The sequence below is a fragment of the Cyclopterus lumpus genome, chromosome 2, assembly GCF_009769545.1.
Source record: "Cyclopterus lumpus isolate fCycLum1 chromosome 2, fCycLum1.pri, whole genome shotgun sequence".
Lineage (NCBI taxonomy): Eukaryota > Metazoa > Chordata > Actinopteri > Perciformes > Cyclopteridae > Cyclopterus > Cyclopterus lumpus.
The window spans coordinates 7,195,041-7,215,670 of NC_046967.1; the positions used below are offsets into that span (position 1 = coordinate 7,195,041).

Here is a 20,630-nt window from a genome sequence, read left to right on the forward strand (position 1 = left end):
AACATGTTTAATGTCTCGGCTTATCGGTGTTTTCCCCTCACCCTCAGATTCGACCTGTCGCTGCCTTCTTGGACTATTCAACACTTATTTAAAAGAAAAACATTACATAACTGGAAATAACGATGTTTAGGCTAAGTGGAGTTTCCGCTCACGAGGACAACCTGTTGTGGCCACTCAAGCAGGCGCACGTGAGTCCGCCGGGCTCGCTCCAGTCCACACTGGACGGTCGTCTTCACCGCGATGGAGAGCGCGCGCACGGCCGCAGTACTTCTTTTTGTACGTGCGCGACAGCAGGTGTCGTGAACTCGTAGTAATTAGAGTCCAGGTGTGGCTATTTTCACGACGTCGCCAAATTGCAGCAAGTTGTGATTTTCTTCTTCTTCTTCTTATACTGCTCGTCCAGACCGAGCGCGTTAAGTTAGTCAGGGTACAGTTTCGACCGCAGCAAAGCCGATTCAGTGCCGGTTAACGCCTTCAAAATAAATAGCAAGCCGGTTTCTTTGAATGGAAACAGTAACACATGTTAACCTTACAACGTTTTAGCAGGAAGAATCAAGGAAGTCGACCAATGCTGAAATATAAAACGAATACATTTGACCGATTAATGTTATTAAAATGTAACTAGAAACGGTATCTGTCAAATACATGTGTGGACTAAAATACCCAATCTGACTTATATTCAAAACATCTGCAGAATACAAACAAAAAACAAAACGCTCCGATGTATTTTCTATTTGAAAAAAAAAACCCCATAATTTGTTGCGTTCTCTTTTCTTTTTTTTTCCCTGACACAAATAGGCGTTTGTTTTGAAGATCATTTCTTAATTTCCGTTTTTGTTTCGCCTCCACGCTCGTGCAACTTGGCGCAACTGGACCCGCAGCGCTGCAAAGGAGTCTCCCCAGTAAAGAAGCCCGCACCTCCCGCGCAGGTGTGACATTTTTTCGAGTGCCTCGCTCAACCGGAGCCGCCGAGAAGATGACGGACGCCGCCACACCGCCAGACCCCGCCGCCGTCCCGGACCCGGTTGTAGTGGACCCCACGGTGGTGAACGGGCAGTGCGAGCAAACGGACTCCCAGCAGGAGCAGCAGCAGGAGCCCGACACAGAAAGTCAGGGAGAGGGTTTCAAGATGGACCAGGAGATGAAGATAACGGACAGCGTGGAGGACGGAGGTATGGCGGTGTGAAATATGTTGAAAGTTATTCACAACCATTCACACTTGATATGATAAGATACGATATTGATAAGATTGACTGCAATCTTAACGTTATTGTCAATATGTGGAATACAGTGTATTCTGCTTAGACATGCATTACTGTGCTGTTATTACAGGTTTTCTTTTGTGAGTGAATACAAACACGCAGCATTTTAAACAGGGAACAACGTGTGTTTGTGTGTTCGTGTTTTTGTGTGCTTTTCCTGTGCTTTGCGCTCTCCCAAGTGATCTGATACCGTCCTTTACGCTATATTGCATGTGTATTTATGGGCAATATATTTGTCACTGTAATATAATGGATGCATTTATCAAATTCGATTATTATTAATATTATTATTAGAAGATTTGTGCCGTTCAATATTACGTCATAACAATCCTGTATCTGTGACTAAAACCAAAGCAGACTCGATGCTCATTAGAATAGACGACTCTGAACATGCTTCAAGCCTCATGCAAGTCCTAGTCGTGTACCGAACTGGTACTTAACTGTGTTTGGAGAACAGAAGTGGTGGCTTTTCTCTGGGAGAATAACACATATGAGTGAAATAACACAATATGAAATGGGACCAGGATCAACTGATGGAGTGATAAAGTGGCTGTAGGTATAATTGACTAACCCCCCCCCCCCCCCCCAAAAAAAAGGATACACGTTACTCTTAAAAGGTCAAATGGGACCTTTTTTTGACGTGTGACCTCTTACAAAATGTAGTGTTTAGTTGTATGTCACTGTGCCCCGTGTCGTTGTCTGCAGGTCTCCTGGAAAGCAGCATGCGCCTGAAGCCCCACGAAGCGCAGAGTTACCGCAAGAAAGTTCTGTGGGTGTCCTGGGTTTCCATCGTGATCACGATCCTCCTGGCCATCGCCGCTTTCAGTGAGTAAGGTCTCCCCCACCCCCACCACCCTTTCCCCCCCTCCGGCTCACAGGAAGGGATGCATTCTTTTTTACATTTCTGGTCGAAGACATTAAGCAAAACCGCTGCCTGCCGCTTGGTTCTTCAGTTGAGGGATGCTTGGGTTATTTACTGTGTCAAACAACAAAAACCAAAGACAGCATGAAGAACGCTTTGACGGTCCCGCTTCCGCCCCAGATCCTGTTTCACTAAACCTTTAGTCTCCCACCACTTCCACTCTCAAATGATAAAAAATAAGCAACATGTTTCTGCCGTCAAGTTTGATTTCTTTCATTTTCTTTCTGTGTGGATGCGCTGACTCGTTCTGGCTTTTGACTTTTCTGAGTCTCTCAGATGTTTGCATCAGTTTACATTTTTTTATTACATTTTTTATAAATGGCGCTGCATGTCAAAGTTTCTAATTTGGGATGGAGGTTATGTTTCATCATGTTTTCAATTGCCAAAATTGGCTTCGCAGGCTCACTTTTGAAAAAAATGATCCTGCAGATGATATACACGTTTGAAGAGACTCTGAGGCAGGTCCCGTATTTTTTAAACCATCACAGACTGTTCGTCTCTTCCCTGTCGCCACCACCACCACACACCAATCAACCTCTTCCTGCTCTGCAGTAGAATGCAGATTAGTGCGCTCGCCGGACGCACACGAAGAGAGGACGAGCTGAATCACCTCAAACATCGCTTTGCAGATGTGCAGAGATAGGAGCTTCCTGTAATGCAGGAGACCGATAACAGCGAGAAAGAATACCTTTCTTTTCTGAATACATGCAAACTGTACGTGCTTTACAAACACATAATTGGTTTATTTAGATTAACGACGCTCCCCAGAGAAATACAGGCCGACGGAGCGAAGAACATCCCCGCGGTTCAATAATGAATTGTGACTCTCGTTTGAGGATGTAATTAATTTTAATTTGATTAGTCGGGTCAGACTTATTGAGGCGATAAGTGTCTCAAGTGCGGAGACGTTTTTGTTTTGGAAATCGGAGCCTCTTCCTGTTCCGATAAGAATGTGCTGGTAGGGAAGCAGGAGTGGAAGGTCAACTTCATTCTTTGTGTGTGTGTGTGTGTGTGTGTTATGTTGCTTTTGTGCTAAATACGTTCATCTGCAAGTGGTTTGCTCATTGAAAATCAGGGGGATCCCGCCCCTTCTTCTTTTTTTGTGAAGTTAATGTGATTTTTAAAAAAAAGCAGAATCAGCGCGAAACATTTAATATTCAGATCTTATCATCGCTGTGCAATGCCCCCTCTTGGTTCTGCCTCCAACTTCCTGTTCGATACTGCGTTAACAACAATAATTAGCAAACAAGCCACCGCATGAGTAGCGTGACCACTCCTCAAACACTCGTTCACTCGCATCCATATATCTGTCACCGGCTCTTTGGCAACACGCCAGTGAGTGCAGCGCCATTGTAAACAGGAGCATTTGAACCGTGTGAGAATCCTGTTTCTAACCAGCTGTTGGCATCACACTCCTCCCTTGACACATCTGCTTCTATAAGACGCTCCACGCATGAGTTAACGCCATCAATAAAACATCTTTCAAAGGAAGAAACTAATGGATTCCGGTTGAAGGGAGAACACCGTGGCGCTTGTATAACTGCCCGTCATTAGCAACCTGAATTCTGAAGAGATAATGCGTTTGTCCAATTTGTTCCCTTTTGGTTTGGTCTATATGGGGTGAAGAGAATATGAAGCGAAAAGCATCGCCTTTGTTATTTAGATGTTAGATAGAACGTGGACAAGATCACCACAAGGCAGGCTGATTTATTACATTATTATTTTCTTATTCAAGGATTAATTCCACATTTTGAGAAATACACTTATTCGCTGGTCGGTGGGTTTTTGATCTCTGGAGAGATCCAGCAAGGTCCCCGTTGGGATTCAAACCCCCCAAAGGTCTGGCAGTGTCTTCACAGGGTACCGGTCCGTTCCCCGTCGGCGATACACGGGGACAGAATGATGGCCGGCGGGTATCAGGCCCTGTCAAACATTAGCAGTATTCAAACATTGTGTGTGTGTGTGCGTGTGTGTCTCGTACAGATGTTGCATTTGAGTTTGTGGCGTATAAGAGCGACTCCCATTGGCTGCTGCCATTAATGGAGAAAGACTGGAGACTCTACTGGCTCTACTTATCTGAAAGCAAAGGTTTGACTTGTTGGCACAGAGATGAGCAGATGGATATCCCACTCTCTCGTCATGTGACCCAGCATGTCACATCCAGCTGACCATCTGGAGTGTGCACAACTTAAAAGAACTCAACGTGGAACTGAGTGAAATAAGAGGAAATGTATTGGGAGCCCCTCGCCGCAGGCACTCACACTCTGCTCCAACAGCCAAGCGAGACAAAACACCATCAGTCCACCAACCCTTAAACCAAAAAACAAAACAACGTTGACGGCAAAGTGCTCCACCGTTGAGCATAACGGCGCTCGGACAGCATTGTATCTTCCTTTTCTAGTCTTAGACTTTGTGTTGACGTGCTGTAGCTCCGTCAGCCGGCTTTCTCTGGAGCCAATTAGCCGTCGTCTGGGCTCGGCTTTGACAACTGCAGACTCATTTACACACAGTTTCTTCTCTCGGCACCTAATGAAGGAGCTAGGAGGAGAGTAAAAGAGACGGGGGAATCAAAGAGGGAATGAGGGAGTGAGAGAAGGAGACGGATGCGTTTCTGAGTTTTGGCCACCAAGTCAGAAACGCATCCCAAATGAGACCTCTAACAACTAAGATATGGTATGAAATGGCATGAAAGCAGGAATTTAACTTGGAGAAGTCCTTCAAAAGAAGAACGCCTCACGCCTGCCGACTCTGGCAGACATGCGTGACACCTCGATGTCCCGCCCTCTCTGTTTACCTGCTGTCACCGCAAATTGTTTGCTGTGCAATATGTCTGTAACCACAATGAGCCGAAGACACACAGGGTCTGAAGAACATCTCCACCCAGGATGTTTAAAGATGAGGTTGTGCTATGTGTTTTTCATGTTGTATGTATTCATACGCTACACACTACATATTAAATATAGACGTCAAACTGGTTTCCACTAGTTTTACAGGGCTCTCTACAGTATGTACAGTCAGGGTCATAAGTATTTGGACTGCGACTTATTATCTTACTTATCTTTCTTATTTTTCTCTTCATAAGCTTTACACAGATTTGAAATAGTCAATATGTGGTTGAAGTTCACACTTTCAGCTTTAATTCAATGAATATAACAAAACTATCGCATTAACCGTTTTGGAATCAACCACTTTTACACAGTGCTCCACATTTTCAGAGGCTCAAAAGTAATTAGACAATTGTCTTACAAATGGTTTGGTGGCCAGGTGTGTTCCCTCGTTATTTCATGACAAATTAAGCAGGTACAAAGGTAACAAACATCTGAATGAGCCTGATCAGTTTGCGATGAAGGTTCTTTGGAAGATGAAACTATGAACTTGTACCAGAATGATGGGAAGAGAAAACGCATCCCCTGGTTCACATGGTGGAGGCAGTGGGCTGTTATGGCTGCCAATGGAACTGGGTCACTGGTGTTCATTGATGATGTCACAGCTAATAGAAGTAGCAGGATGAGTTTTGAGGTGTTTAGGGCTTTACTATCGGCTCACATTCAGCCAAATGCTGCAAAACTGACCGGACAGCGCTTCTCAGTACAGAGGGATAAGAACCCAAAATGTTAGTTAGTTTGTCCAATTAAACTTTTGACCCTCTGAAAATGTGACTGTAATTCCTAAACAGTTATTGACATATTTTTGTGATGTATCCATTGAAATAAAGCTGAAACTCTACACTTCAACCACCGTTTCTGCTTCTTTTAATTTCCATTGCAGTCGGCTCACCGCCCAAATACAAGGCCCTGACTGTATTTACCAGAACACAAGGTCTCCATGGAGATGGAAACATCTGGACATCACATTAAAGTCAAACTCAAACATGTTAGTGTATTAGTTGGCTTTTGCTGCTTTTTAAATATATTTTACATTAACAAGGTCTTTGTTTTTTTTTATAATGTTATTAAATGTTTCTTAATCAAACGTTTACATGACAGTGAATCTAACAAGACTAATTAATATTGAAATATAAATAATTGTAGGATCGACAGCAGTTGATTGGTTGCTTGTGGGTCAGAGAGAGAGAAACATGGTCCATGATTTGGAGGAATTAGCTAACAGTTAGCTATATTACAAAAGAATAAGCTATACGTTATTTAAACTGTTGTGCTGCTGATATGTTTAATTGAATGTGTGAACAAGTGAAGTTGGAGTTTAGCTCTGCACACTTTGTACCATCTGTTGCCCTTTTAAACCTATTTCAGAATCAACAGGTTGTTGTTTCCTTGTTACACAGCGCAGATTTGCATATGTGGCTAAACGTTGTTGTACAGTTATCTTTTATAAATTGGTACTTCCTTGCCACATCCCTGCAGATCTCTCTCTGGTATTATTCAAAAACACCCCACCTACTCATTTGTATTCACGTGTGTTTGTGCGTAGGCAGACTTCATCTCTGTTTTCATTTCGGTCGTCTGTGGAAGTGGATGATTGCTCCTTCAGCCCAGAAAGAGATGAGACAATAAAGGTTCGAAGGATGGATGATAAGAAAGGAGGAGCTTTGGAGACTGCAGGAGGAGAGAAAAACAGGAGGGGGGGGGGGGGGGGGTGAAGGAATCATAATTCCACTATCCTTGCAGCAGAGCGTAGATGAGTGGAGGCACAGGGAAAGAGATGCTGTGTTTCTGCATGCAGGGCTGAGTGTCTGGCCCCCAGTGAGTGCCGCTAAAAATAAACCTGGGAGGAGAGGAGAGGATCCCTCCCCTCCATCTATCTGCATCTTCATCTCGCTCGTCTCTCCTTCCGTCTCCTCCCGATTGCCCCGCCATTGCAGGTTGCGGATGATTGCATGTTTTCAACACATCTGCAGCCTTTTCTTTGGCTTTGTTCATGTGCGCAGACAGTGACAGGAAACCATCTCGCTTAGTGCCCCTACAAAATAAAAGACTTTCCTGCTGGTGTGTTTAATGTCTGCACAAAGTGATAGAACACAGTACGTCGTTGCAAAGAGAGAACAGGAATACTCATTAATCACATTATATGCAGAATCCAGGCCTATATATCAAAAAGATTTGGGATTAAAGATGGATGGACGTGTGATTTCCACATTAAATGTAATGTTTCTTCTTTAATATCTCCTTCTGTTTTCCCTTCCAGCCGTTTCCATCATGCGCCACAGCGCGTCAGCGTTTGGATTTGCTGTAAGTCGACCGGACACAATCCTCCACTTCCTCCCCAAGTGCTACTGCAACGGAGCGAGTGTAACACTGTAACTGTCCCCCCCCCCTTACACCTGCAGTTCAACGCCGTGCTGGACGTGTTGTCCTCTGCCATTGTGCTGTGGCGGTACAGCAACGCCGCCGCCGTCCACTCGGCACACCGTGAGTACATGTGAGTACAGTCACCGAGCAGATCAGACCGTGCACACTTAAAAGTCCTGGAAAAGTGTGTGTGTGTGTGTGTGTGTGTGTGTGTGGCTTTGTCCAGTAGAGGAGTGTGTCAGATAAAGGGTCTCTTCAGCCCCGGCCCCGCTGGGACCGATCGCCTCGTGTCTTATCTCTACCTGCTGAGAAGTGTGTGTGCGTGTGTGTGTGTGTGTGTGTGTGTGTGTGTGTAAGTGTGTGTGTGTGTGTGTGTGTGTGTGTGTGTGTGTGTGTGTGTGTGTGTGTGTAGGTCAGATGGGCCTTTTCAGAGCCGGCTGAATGGTGAGGTGCATTCAGTAACAAAACGTATCTGTTACTGAATGAATCAGATGGAACCAACCAACCTACACACACACACAATATTGGCGTTGCTGATACAGTTTGTAAACTTAACAAAATATGCTCTCACAGTTAAGACACAAATAAAACAGTCAATGATTGTGTGTGTGATTGTATATTCAAGATACCAAACCAGAACCACAGGTTTGTATCAATGAAGCCTATAAACGTCTTCAATCAAATGTGAGCGTGTAAAATCTTCACATTAAAACATCCACAAAGTCCTTCGACAGCCGCCTTCATTATTTACCTTCAGCAGCTAATTGGAGAAATTCAGAGAGCCACTTAGCCAGTAATTGGCTTCACCGAGAGGCCAGGCTTCCTCATTCCACACACACACACACACACACACACACATACACACACACACACACACACACACACACACACACACACACACATATTCTGTTCTTCTCTTCCAGCTGCTTTTTGTGAATTAGTCCGACAGTTAGTGAGAAAAACTACTGACAACCAATACTATTCTTCGTAATATCTTTCATCTGTCTGTGTGTGGGAGAGGAGATGCGGCTGAGCAGCGATGAGCAGGTACAGGGCGGTTGCCAAGGTAACTAGCATCGAGATGTCGAAACGAGACGAAAACCGAGACCTTGATTCACGCGACCATAAATCAAGGTGTTGTTGTATCGAATGAGATGCGGTTGTTGGTCTAAAAAAGGAAACCACGGACACTTTTTTGAGATGACGGATGTGTCGTCCTCGCCGTGGTTGTTGCATGTTTACATGCACCGTGTGCAAGAAACAACAGGGGCGCCTGTTATTGGTTGTGTGTGTGTGTGTGTGTGTGTGTGTGTGTGTGTGTGTGTGTGTGTGTGTGTCGGTCCTGCTGTGGATTCCCCGGAGGGATGTCGGGCGTTGCCGTGGTTACCTCATCCGGTCAAAGCCCAGGCCTTCTGGATTGAACACACGCCGGTAGCCATGCATGACCACGGCATATGCTCCAGTTGTTTGTTTATTTGTCTCCCTGGAGACCTTGTTAATTGGGTAGAGGTTTAACCCTGTAAGACCCAAGCATAGAAATAATATCTAAATCTTTTTTTTTTTAAAGTCAGATGATGTTATAAGAGTCTTCTGATGCAGATAATGAAGGATTAATTAAGGTTTTAGGGAAACGTTGTAATATTGCAACGTTGGGCCTAGTTGGTAGCAGAATTTCAGCATTTGCTCTCAAACTGTCAGAACAAATGCACAAAACAACTAATGGTTAATTTGGAGTGTGTATTGCTTACATAGCACTACAGTACATTTAATTAATAATAATCACCCAACAGTCATATTTGTATGAATCATAATTTATTTTAAAAAGATAAAAACTGGAATAAAAAGAAAATGGTAAAAAAAAGAGATAAAAACTGGATAAATAATACTGTCTGGCTAGCCTAATGTGCTCTCTACTTACATTTACAAAAGGAAAATACAACCCCCCCAGAACTCTTACATCCCCATATTTGAGAACATTTACACCTCTCCCTGAACAATGCACCATACATGCAACCCCACATTCAAAAACATTTACACTTGTCCCTGAACAACCATCCTCCAAAGCATTCTACAAACATTATCTGGCTTGTGTAACAAGGAGATATTTGGGCAAACCAACAAAGTCCAGATAAAAAAAAACAGTTGACTATATCTCACTGCGAACATAGAAATAACATAGGGTTAGGGTTACCCTAAACCATTTAGAATTATTCAAATCTGGTCTAAACTTAAAATTATAACAAATAACCCATTTGTAAAGTGTGAATCATCAAATACATTATATTTCTGTAAGTATTTATCATGTATCTGAACATCCAAGAAGTGGAATGTCTCCATGTAGTGTGCATGCTATTTTAGCTACCATTTTCACCCAACGTTGTAAAATTACAACAATGACATAACAAGCTGAAAATCTAATGTGATGCATTAATTCCACAATAACTTAGTATTTACATGAACTACATATTCTAACAATCACCCCAAAAAATATTTCATGGAATTTACTTACTTCAATGTTGATATATCCAGTTGAATGAAACAAGGAGATGTGCTTCCAGGAAAGTTTGCAGGTAGAGTGAGTTCATGGCCTTATGGCCAGACCTATATACACATTTACGATCCAATAGCATTGCAAGGCAAGACAATAGAACCCATTGACTATGTAAATGTGGCCTTTCCCCAAAAAACGTTTTTGCAAATGTGTTTTTTGGAGAGATAAAAGTGACGTTGTAAAATTACAACCAGTGTTAAAAAGGACATCTGCCGCTTCCTACAAAGTCTTCCCAGAGCATCTTCGCCCCGTACGTCAGTGGTACGCCGTTAACTGTCATCCAGGATCGTTGTGGGGTTGCAGGAAGATGTCGTTTGAGCTGCGCCGTAATCCTCTTTATCTTGTTTGCCTCGTTCTCTAATTTCACTTCAGTCTCTTCTCCTCCGCAGAGCCTGTGTCATCCTGGGCGTGGTTTTCATCCTGTCCTCCTTGTGCATTATGGGTAAGGCCATCCACGACCTGACCACCAAGCTGCTACCTGAAGTGGTAAGAAGTGGTTATTATTCATTAATTACCAACACAAAATAGGCCGTATGAGAGCATTAGATCACACGACCACACGACTTTTTCTTAGAAAAGTAGCTGCTCAGTGCAGTTACTGAACAGATGGGACGTTCTGACTCCACAAGTGATGATTGTTTTTTAAATTTTTATTTTATGTTGAGGTGGCAATGTTGAATGCAGGAGCCCCTTCTGTCCCACGGGCTTTGCCCTGCTCCCTGTCTGCCACCTGCAACCAGCAGTAAATAAATCTGATGAAAATAAAGATGATGTAATGCTATAAAGATGCTTGTGTGTACCTGGGTGGTAAGGTTTTATAGAAAAAGTCACACGTGCGTGTGTGTGTGTGTGTGTGTGTGACAGTGTTGATGCTGCTGGATGAAGAATGTCACAAATCTCAGGTGTGAAGACTCCCCCCCTTTCGCAGCTCCTGAAATAGTTGTATTGCCCCGTTGCCGAGCACTAGTCATCTCTCTAGAAATGGCTCCAAAGGATGTGAGCGATGATGGGGATGATGATGATGAGTAAATATTGGATCATTATGCGTTGGTGACCTGAATTACCGCAGAGACTCGCTGCCTCTTTCCACTTTCGCTCTGCTATCTAATTGCTTTTGTAAATAAGAAAATAACTGTTGTTTTCCGTTTGAGAATGCATGATTACATGCTTTATAGAACAAGCTGCACACGCCCCTATGCGTGGATATGAGGATGTACGGCATTAAAAAAGTCCTCAACGAATCTGCTCTTAAATCATCGGTTTGTTTTTCAGCATATTTTTGGATCAGCTGCAGAACAGACGCACAGCGCGCTGAGAAACGGCCTCCGCAACACACTCAGGCTCTAAGTTCAATATATATATATGTGTGTGTGTGTGTGTGTGTGTATATGTATATGTGTATACATACATGCATACATACATACATACATACATGCATACATACATACATATAGCATGTGAATGCCTCACAGCCCTCCACTGCTCAGTATGCAGATGCTGGAAATGAGGTTTGTTTTCACAGCCTCTCCTCCTCACTATGAAATGTTAATAAGGTAAGCAGCTGCTTAGGTATGCTGCGGCGCTGAAGAGGAGGATAGAGACAGAGGGGGGGGGGGGGGGGGGGGGGGGGGGGGCATGTTTGCGTTTAGACACCTGACTGCTCCGGCTCTGCTTGTCCTCTGAGCCCAATTAATGCCATTTAGCGGCCAGCACGAAGGCGTAGTCGTCTGTGCACTTCATCACTGGTTTGTGAAATTAATTTGAAAGGCTGCGGTGACCTCTGAGAGTTGAGGACATTCCACCCGCCGGGCCGGCCAAAAGCCACCAGGTGCGTGTCTAAATGGGTTCCTCCACATCCAATCACCGTCGCTACGAACAACGCTCGTGATTTTAAATGATGCCCTCGTTGGCCCGCCTGACTTATTAAAACACCATTTTGATATTCTGTACAAGGATCTCTGGAAGTCAAATGTAAATGTCAAGCACAGTGTTCACATTCTGTGTGTGTGTGTGTGTTAGCTTAACCTCTTTGAATGTTGATAAGAAGTTTTCCTCATCAAGGTGCACCAGGCATTTTGAATATTGGATTTTGAGGATGGTCTTTTACTGTGAAGCAGCTGCAGTAAGGACTAAAACATGATCACATCCAGAAGCCTCTAATGTCCTCCATTAATATAAACATGAACAACTATTATTAAGTATTTGTTGAATGGATGTTTTCCCCCCATGCGGTCAGTGTTTTGAGGAAGACGCCCTTCTGAAGGTGTCTTCACGCTGAGTCTCTCTCTCTCTCCCTTTGATGTGTGCGAGGTCGCCAAAGTATCTTTTCATGGCTCCAAGGCCGTAGTGCAATATTAATGCTGCTGCAGAGGCACTGAGTGCTCTGCAACCCCCCCCCCCCCCCCCCCCCCCCCCCCCCTCCCCCCCCCCCCCCCCCCTCCTCCTCCATCCTCCATCCTCCATCCGTCCTTGGGCATTTACATTTTAGGCATTTTAGTGATTTTACAATAGGTGTGACAAGAAGGAACGCTCAAGGTTCTCTCACCGAGTGTTTAATGAGCTCCAGATAATCGTTGGAATAGGCGATTAAATCAGAGCTCAGCATTATGACTCACACACCGGTAACGCCTGGAGGAAACCTCTTCAAAGGACTCCAGGAACATCTGGGTCACTGTGCCTGGTTTTGGCCATAACTCAAGAATTATTTTGCTACTTATGACTTAATTAAGTTCACACATGTCTAATTAGATAAAATGATGAAGCGATGACATCGATGTAAACTTCATCTTGACTTGTTGGTGGAGTCTTTTAGTTTTTGACTTACTATACTATGATCTCTTTAATAAGTGTGTGTGTGTGTGTGTATACTATGACCTTTATTTTTACGTACTATACTATGACCTTTATTTTAACTTTTGTCAACATACTATACTACCATTCAATACAATTACTTTATGATTTTCTTTTGCGATATTGACCAATTTCAACTTGTTTCAGCATACTATACAATGACTTTTGACTTTTCAAAGTATAATGTTAGTTTTTTGGGGAATTTTTTTGACATCGCATGACTTTTATTATCACAATTTCCAACATGCTCGACTCACTTTCGTGACATTCTTCGACACATTATGACATATTTAAAAAACATTTTCAACATACTGTACTATAGCTTTTTATCACTTATTGACGTAGGCCTACTACACTGTAAACATTTTAAAACCATACTATGACTTTTGAATGACTTTAATGTGTGGATCCTGCCCTTTGAGGGAGGCTCTAGGATCAAACCCTGTGGGACACCAGTGATGAAATAGAAACAAACCATTACTCCGACTGTCTCTCTTCCTTCCGTCTCCCACAGGATGACTTCCTGTTCAGTGTGTCCATCATCAGCGGCTTGGTGTGCGTCATCTTGGCTGTGATCAAGTTCATGCTCGGCAAAGTGCTCACGAGCCGCGCCCTCATCACCGATGGTAGGTGCCCAAACCTTCTAAGTAGTCTGTCCAATCGCATATATGTACAAAGGGTTATTTACTCATTAAACGCAGGAGTGTCCTTGTAGCAGCATCACAGTGTGACATATGGTATGTGGCGCGAGAAAGTATTTGTATTTCTATTGCCACACATACCCGCGAACATGTCTGTAACACTCGCCCATGCTTACACCGTCAGATATAAGAGGCATGTAAAGGACCCGTCATGCTCAGCGCTACACACTTTGTGTACGATCAGAGGCCGCGGCCTCCTCTGGACTCTCAGTAGGTGTCTGGGGAAGCCCAAACACAGCCTCATCAACTGTTTAAGATTTATTTATTTTTTACGAAAAACAAAGACCTGCTGTTTTGTCTTTCCAGGCTTCAACTCGCTGGTGGGGGGAGTCATGGGGTTCTCCATTCTCATCAGCGCTGAAGTGTTCAAGCACGAGCCCCAGGTGTGGTACCTGGATGGGACAACAGGTATCCTCATGGGTCTCATCATCCTCGCCTATGGCGTCAAGTAAGTGATCAGTGGAGGTCATTCGAGGGGTCGTTTGTGCCGATGATATGAAGATCACAACAAAGTTCTATACTAGCAACCGGTCTGCTTTTCCACTCGTATGAACAGCAATGAGCCAGCAGAGTCTAAATGTATGAAGGTATTCTGTACAGTTGCCCCCGGTCTGAATCAAGCTATCGCTGCCCTCCACCAACACACCGGTCGCATCAAGTCCCTGTTTGTCTTCTGCTTCCTGAAGCCGCCTCCTCTTCTTCTCCTCCTCCCGCAGGCTGCTGCGCGACATGGTCCCGCGGGTCCGGCAAACCAGGAACTACGAGCGCTTTGAGTGACGGGCCGCGGAGGGAGAAGAGGGTTTTTGGGAGGGATGGCTGACCGACTGACGGGGTTAGAGTCCCCGCACTCCCTCCACAGACAATCGCATTGAGTCCTCGGGTTGCCAGCGGAGGCTTCAGTGTCTATACATTCTTTTGAACCGAGGATCCGGGCCGATGATGGCTTCTTGCCGCCTTTTAAGTGTTTTACCACGTGATACATTTAATATATCTTTGTCTGTCTTTTAACAGTAAATGGGGCAGTATGTTGTTTCACGCCTCCGTATTTAAACAAGATGGTTAAAAAGATGGCGTCAAACCAACTCGACTCAGTTGTAGAAGAGACAAGCTTGGACTGCGGCGTACGGGATACATGTCTACACCAGAGTCCACAACTTCCGGAGAGGCAACGTTTATTTGAAGTTGATGTACAATACCTCAGTTACACCTCATCGCCCTGTCAAAACACTGCAGTTTATTTTCCCATGATTCTTAGAGGCCTTTGCTCAGCCGTGCTATAAAGTGCTCCCGTGTGGCAGGTGAGAGACTGATGGATGGAGCTGATGTAGCAGTGGAGGATTAATGGCCTTTTACCTTTCCTTTATCACGAGAGGACACATCAATACAAGGCTCGTTTGGCAATGGGGAGCACTACGAGGCTCGGTAACACCCGAGTTACTGTTCACAGTATTTATCTCCACTGTTGCGCCGGTCCTGGACGATAAGAATCGTTTGGCATCCAGTCGCAAAAGAGAGACATTACCTCACTCCGCCTCCACTTTCCTGGAAACGCATCAGAAGGGAAACGGCAGACTCTAGATCAGTAGCTCCAGGTCGCCACCTTTTTGTTATTTTTGATTTTTTTAAGTTGACATTGCGCCATCTACTGATCAGGAGAGGTACCTGCCGCACACGTGATGAATATATTTGCATCTAAAACAGAAAGTTCCTGCACTAGAGACACAACTCTTTGTCGTCATGGATTTGAGCTCCATCTGGCATTGAATGCACAATATGATCTTTATACTAGTCGAAGGCTACAAGAGCCAATAAAAAGAGGAGCCAGATCCGTCACACCCGAGAGAGTTCGATCAATAATCAGTAGTAGACAAACATTATATGTGCTCACCGTCTCTCCTCCACTGTATCGCTTTAAACGCAGGTTAACCTGTTGTTTATTCTAATTGAGCTTAATTGATAAAGTCAAAGCTCTTGCTAAGTGCTTTTCACACTCTGAGCCAGTGGGTTGTTTGTGTGCTGGTTTAGCCAATTTCACCAATTTAGTTGGTGGCCATTGATGTGTGAAGGTTTCTTCTCAGTTGGACAGCTTTGGTTCCTTTGGGATTTAGTAGAAGTGCTACTAGCAAGACGGAGGACAATGTCTGAGACCAGTCAGTGGAATCTGTGGTCTGGTCTGGCTTGAAGAACCAGGAAGTACCCGTAGTGAACGGACTACTTTCTGACAGCCGTGAATGTTTTAATTCAGTTTACTGTGAAGGGTTCCACTTTCAGTGCCGATTGCTCAGGTAGTTATTGACAGGAGACCCTAAGACACGCCCACTACTGGCCCGAGTGTCACCGACCAGTTCAGAGTTCACTGACTTGAACCTTTTGGGCCGTGTTTAATCTTTTGGCTTCGTCACTTTTCCTCGTCTTGTTGTGCGTGATGCTGATGGCTGTTTGCAGGGGAACTGACCCCCAACGGGCAGTGAAGGTTTTGGACAACAGGCAAGTCAACATTCACGACATCGTGTCAACACGTCCTCTCTTATCTGGAGATGACGTTTGTTTCGGGAGTTTGTGGAGCGATAGAACAGGTGATCATCAAATGTTGATCATTTACAAAAGACAACCTTTTTCAGAGGGTATTTTGAGTTGGGTCTGATGTTAGTAGACCCTCCACAGCAGCTCTTCTTTTTTCTTTTTAAATGGTGGTTCGTTTTACCCTGGCATTTCAATTTGCATGTGTGAAAGAACACAAATGACTTACTGTAGCACAGTGAGCAGGAGGCTGTTAATTAGTATTAGTGTTATTTATTAGTCTATACTTAGTATGCCATCAATATGGAACCACACGTGAACTGACGTTTCTCTCCATCCCAGCTGGGCTCCTTCCTGACTCTGTTAAGTGGAGCATGACGTCATTATCAGGTGGTGCGTCAGCTGTCAGGCGACTGGTCGTCCAGACTAGAGGACGCTTCCTTCTTCAGTCACTGTAACCGGATGTACACACTCTGCTGTGGGACTAGTTTGTACGGCGCGCAGTTGTGCCGGCGTATTGATTTGTTTCGTGTCACTTTTATTTGAACACGAGTGGTATTTTAAAAGTTGTGAGAACCTTTTGAGGTCTATTTGTGGCTAAAATGTTTATGAGGCCCAAATTTCACTCCATTTGTGCTCATTGTATGACACAGACAGACGGACACTCTTCTGTAATGATGTAAATACTGAATCTGTATTGCTGTGATGTAAAACAAATATTAAACCAGAGTCTGAGCCTTTTGTCACAGAAAAAAGGTTTATTTAAAAATAAAGTTATATCCCTCTTACCCATCAAGGACTGTGAAAACAACAAAAACAAAACAAAAAGTTGTCATTGCGTTATTCACCTTATGTGTTATTCGCTGCTTTGAAACCACAATATTTTCACACGCTGGTTGCTTACCGACTGATTCCAACAAGGTCGAGATTGCAAAAAAAAAAAAAAGATTACATGTTTGTGTGGCTGTAAGTAGCACGTTTGTTAGTTTTTTGTCCAACGGAGACATTCGATGCCGAGGTTAACAGACAGATACGGTGAAGGAACCACCCGGTTCTCTAGGGAACCGCCTGGTTCTCTAGAGACCGCTCGCCAGCATGCTTAGAATAAGCCTGACAAAGTAAATAAGGCTTCCACTGCAGCAAAACCGGTTTGACGGTTTCACTGTTTTCGTGTTTGTACTCAACAGTTTTCATGTAAAAACAATACAAATCCCATTTCCTAATTGGAGAAAAAAAAGGACACCAAATTATGTTTCCATGGATGTTTCTGAAATCATATTGCTGCTGAAGAAGGAAATCCAATTATTGTGAAACATGTACTTTCTGGTGTTTACAGCAAGCATGTGTTAAATAGCCAATCAGAATAGTGTTTTCCTCAACCAAATGTAACTAATCACAAGGTTCGGACCGATTCAATTGAACAGATTTTAATTGTATTAACTTGAAATTAGATGAGAAACTAAGATGATTTAAATGAGTGTGACCCATAGAACTGACTCCAGAGAGAGAGCGAAGGAATCCTTTAAGTGATATGTGGAGTTAGATTTGGGATTGAAAACTTGTATCAACAAGTGGGTTTTATTTGTATTTATTTCAGACGCATCGCAGCCGACTGTCGCTGATAATCAAACGGGACCGAACTGAACCGTTAAAAAAGGCACATCATGTTCTTTGAAACGCTGACTTGGCGGCAGATCACTGACCCGTTTACAAAAGTAAAAAAACCTAACAAAAACAACGTAAAAGTGACGGCTGACAGTGAGACGGTGCAGGTGGGCGGATTCATACGTGCAAACGGAAAGAAACGTGATTGGAAATGAAAGCACGACGTGTACGAGGCTCCTGCTGGCTGTCACTGAAACGAGGCACGCGTCCACCGCTGTCCATTTTTAACAGTGATGATGATGATGATGAAGACGATCCCCGTTCTGTAGTTAAAACAGTCGCTCTTATTATTCAACGCTAAAGATTTTCCTCATGCGTGTTTTTTGCTTTTAAAGGAGTAAAACATCAAATAATTTGTTGTTGTTAAAACTTTGTATTTATAAAAAAAATTGCTGAATCGACCAGCAAGACTCTAAACTTCTCCTCTCATCACTGCTGAAGGCTGAACAGAAGCAGACGAAGCCTCCACATCCTGTTCGTACACTTAAAGACAAGCAAGCTCTTTTTTTCGTATTGTTTTTAAATTACTCTCCATAAATAAAAATCTATTAAAAAAAAAAGGAAAAAAAAGACACACCCCTCCTATAAATAAAAAAAGAAAGATTTCCGGCAAAAACACAAATAAAGATTTGTATACAAAATAAATAAAAAAGAAAACCTTTAAAACCCTTATAAACAATATACAGTGTTACTAATATCTTGTTAAACCTCAAATAGATTACCGTAGTTCATTTCTTTTCTCCAATTCACCACAATAACTCTTGAATTTGACTTTTATATTAATTTTCTTTTGCAAATCTGCAGGCAAATCAGAATCCTAACGATTCGTAGGAAAGAGAGGAGGCGATGACGCTTCTTTTACGGCGAGTGGATCTGTGTGTTTGTGTTTTTGTACATGAACACGGACAAACACCTCGGTTATGTTTTCATGTTCCTCTGCAGTCTTCCTGTTAACTAGGTGTCACCACCGCTATCATCTACGTCACCACGACAACTTCCTACGACACAGCGACTCCTGTACACGACAGCTTTAGCTACCGGAAGACATTTCTACGCTCCTCTACTGGCCTTTTTGTGGAAACACACACACTCGATCCTCTTTTCTTTTCTTTTTTAAATTAAACTGACATTTAAAGCAAGTGTGCAATTTAAAAGTGAATGTCTGAAAATGAAAAGTCCAGTGGCTGATCCCCACTGGACTTTCCTCTCTTTTAAAGGGCAAACAAGGGCCGCTGCTTTAGGGTCAAGGGACAGGGGTATCTAGAGATCTACGATACAGTCCGCCCTCGTCATGATCGTACGAGCGAGACAACAAGTTGGTTACAGTGTAAAACTGGGTTCTTCTTTAGCCGCATGTGCGTGTGTGTGAGAGAGTGTGTGTGTGTGTGTGTGTGTGCGTGTGCGTGCGTGTGTTGCGGGCCTTCTGGCGAGCCAGTCCAGTGCAAACCTACCTAAAGAATAAACAGTTTCAGATTAGACCAGGGGAGATGGAGGGGTTGGAGCAGAGGGAGGGGGTGGGGGGACAGGGGGGGCTGAGCGGAGGGGAGGGGGTGGGGTGGGGGGACAGGGGGGGCTGAGCTGAGCCTCCTTGGTCCCTTGCTGCCCTGAACCTGAAGATCGGTGCAGTCTACCAAATGAGGAGGCAGCTCGTTTTGCTGTACTCCGACGGCTCCCTTTTTGCGGATTCAAGTAATTTCACACCCACAGAAACGGGGGGCCGGCTGGACGCTCAGGTTGGCGGCTTCACCTCCTGCCGCGGGAAGGGGGGTGGGGGGGGTGGGGGGGGAGGAGAATTATAAATATGATGGACATACGCAGTCTCTTCTGTCCAGACATCTTCCCACAGAAGTGTGTTTGATAGATTCTAAAACACACTAGCTGCTCAGACTTCACTTAACCCCTCCCCCCCCGCCCATCGGCCTGCATGTCGGTGCTATAGGCAGTCTTTGCACAGCGCCACCTGGCCCTTCATGTAGTCGCGGCAGGGGCAGATGCGCTGCAGCGTCTGGTGGGCGCCGGCGCAGCTGAACAGCAGCAGGTCGGACTGCAAGATGCAGTGGTGGCGGGTGTCGCTGTAGGCCGGCACCAGCGTGTCGGCACTGGACTCCACCGTCTGACAGTCCACGCCAAACCTGAGAGAGAGAGAGAGAGAGAGCGAGAGAGAGATCAAAAGTATACTTATGTACAATATATGTTGAACATTGTTGCTCCTGGATGGATCACAGCCAAATCAATTATTTTCAACACAACTCATTGTCCTTGGTCATGGTGGCCACAGCACTTAAAAGAATAAACTTCATAATTCTAACAATTCTGACCCTTTGCTTTTTTATTTACTTGTACTTTTACTTTAAATACTTCAGTACAGTAAATATCAGATACTTTAAGACTTTTACTCAAGTAGTATTCTCAGAGGTGACTTTCACTTTTACTGGAGTCATTTTCCAGTAAGGTATCTTTACAAACTGGGCCCTCTGGTGGTTTTAACATGACACTGCAGTTTATTTGAATTCTCCACTCTAGATGACAAACTATCCATTTGAATTCAAACCGGTTGTGTGCTGCCACCTGATGGCCACTTTTTAAATCACACCTAGAACACGGAGGAAAGTGTATCGTGCGAGTGTCCCACCTGGCTAGGTCCTTGTCCTTGTTGAGGTGCTGGAAGAAGGAGGGCTCACAGATGAGCTGCTCCTCCTGACACACCTGCTTGCAGGTGCGTCCCGGCTCGGCCACTTTCACCTGCAGGGTGCTGAGGGGGGGCCACATCACCTGGCCGTGGCAGAAGTCCTGACAACACGTGCACACATACAGCGTAATTGAGCTTCGAGACGTGAAATGAGCTCCAGGGGATTTGAAAGTAAAGTAAAGCCGCTCCATCCCGTATGACAGAGATAATGAAACCATTAA

General features: G+C 44.2%; 2 protein-coding genes across 5 annotated transcripts in view; one reads left to right on the forward strand and one right to left on the reverse strand.

Moving 5' to 3' along the window:
- Positions 1-897: 897 nt before the first annotated feature.
- Positions 898-16,866, forward strand: LOC117746051 (transmembrane protein 163-like). The gene is made up of 8 exons (XM_034554848.1): positions 898-1,172; positions 1,968-2,087; positions 7,330-7,373; positions 7,472-7,563; positions 10,374-10,470; positions 13,349-13,460; positions 13,842-13,983; positions 14,252-16,866. Exons 1-8 carry the CDS (start codon positions 977-979, stop codon positions 14,310-14,312), a joined length of 864 nt encoding a protein of 287 aa, XP_034410739.1. The 5' UTR covers positions 898-976; the 3' UTR covers positions 14,313-16,866.
- The window catches only part of mgat5 (alpha-1,6-mannosylglycoprotein 6-beta-N-acetylglucosaminyltransferase), a 58,882-nt gene continuing 55,043 nt past the window's right edge, over positions 16,792-20,630 (reverse strand). For 2 of the 4 annotated variants that reach the window (XM_034554816.1, XM_034554835.1), the window contains one exon: positions 20,081-20,510. In XM_034554816.1, coding sequence (XP_034410707.1) covers positions 20,130-20,510 — 381 coding nt within the window. In that variant the 3' untranslated portion in view covers positions 20,081-20,129. Of the gene's footprint in view, positions 20,511-20,630 lie in introns of all 4 variants that reach the window. The other 2 variants (XM_034554824.1, XM_034554807.1) reach the window with 2 other exon arrangements.

Excerpts from the sequence above, each read along its gene's own strand:
- LOC117746051 (XM_034554848.1), top strand. The coding sequence starts at position 977 with ATGACGGACGCCGCCACACCGCCAGACCCCGCCGCCGTCCCGGACCCG. Across the intron at positions 10,471-13,348 it reads CCAAGCTGCTACCTGAAGTG|GATGACTTCCTGTTCAGTGT; the intron begins GTAAGAAGTGGT and ends CGTCTCCCACAG. Across the intron at positions 13,984-14,251 it reads ATCCTCGCCTATGGCGTCAA|GCTGCTGCGCGACATGGTCC; the intron begins GTAAGTGATCAG and ends CTCCTCCCGCAG.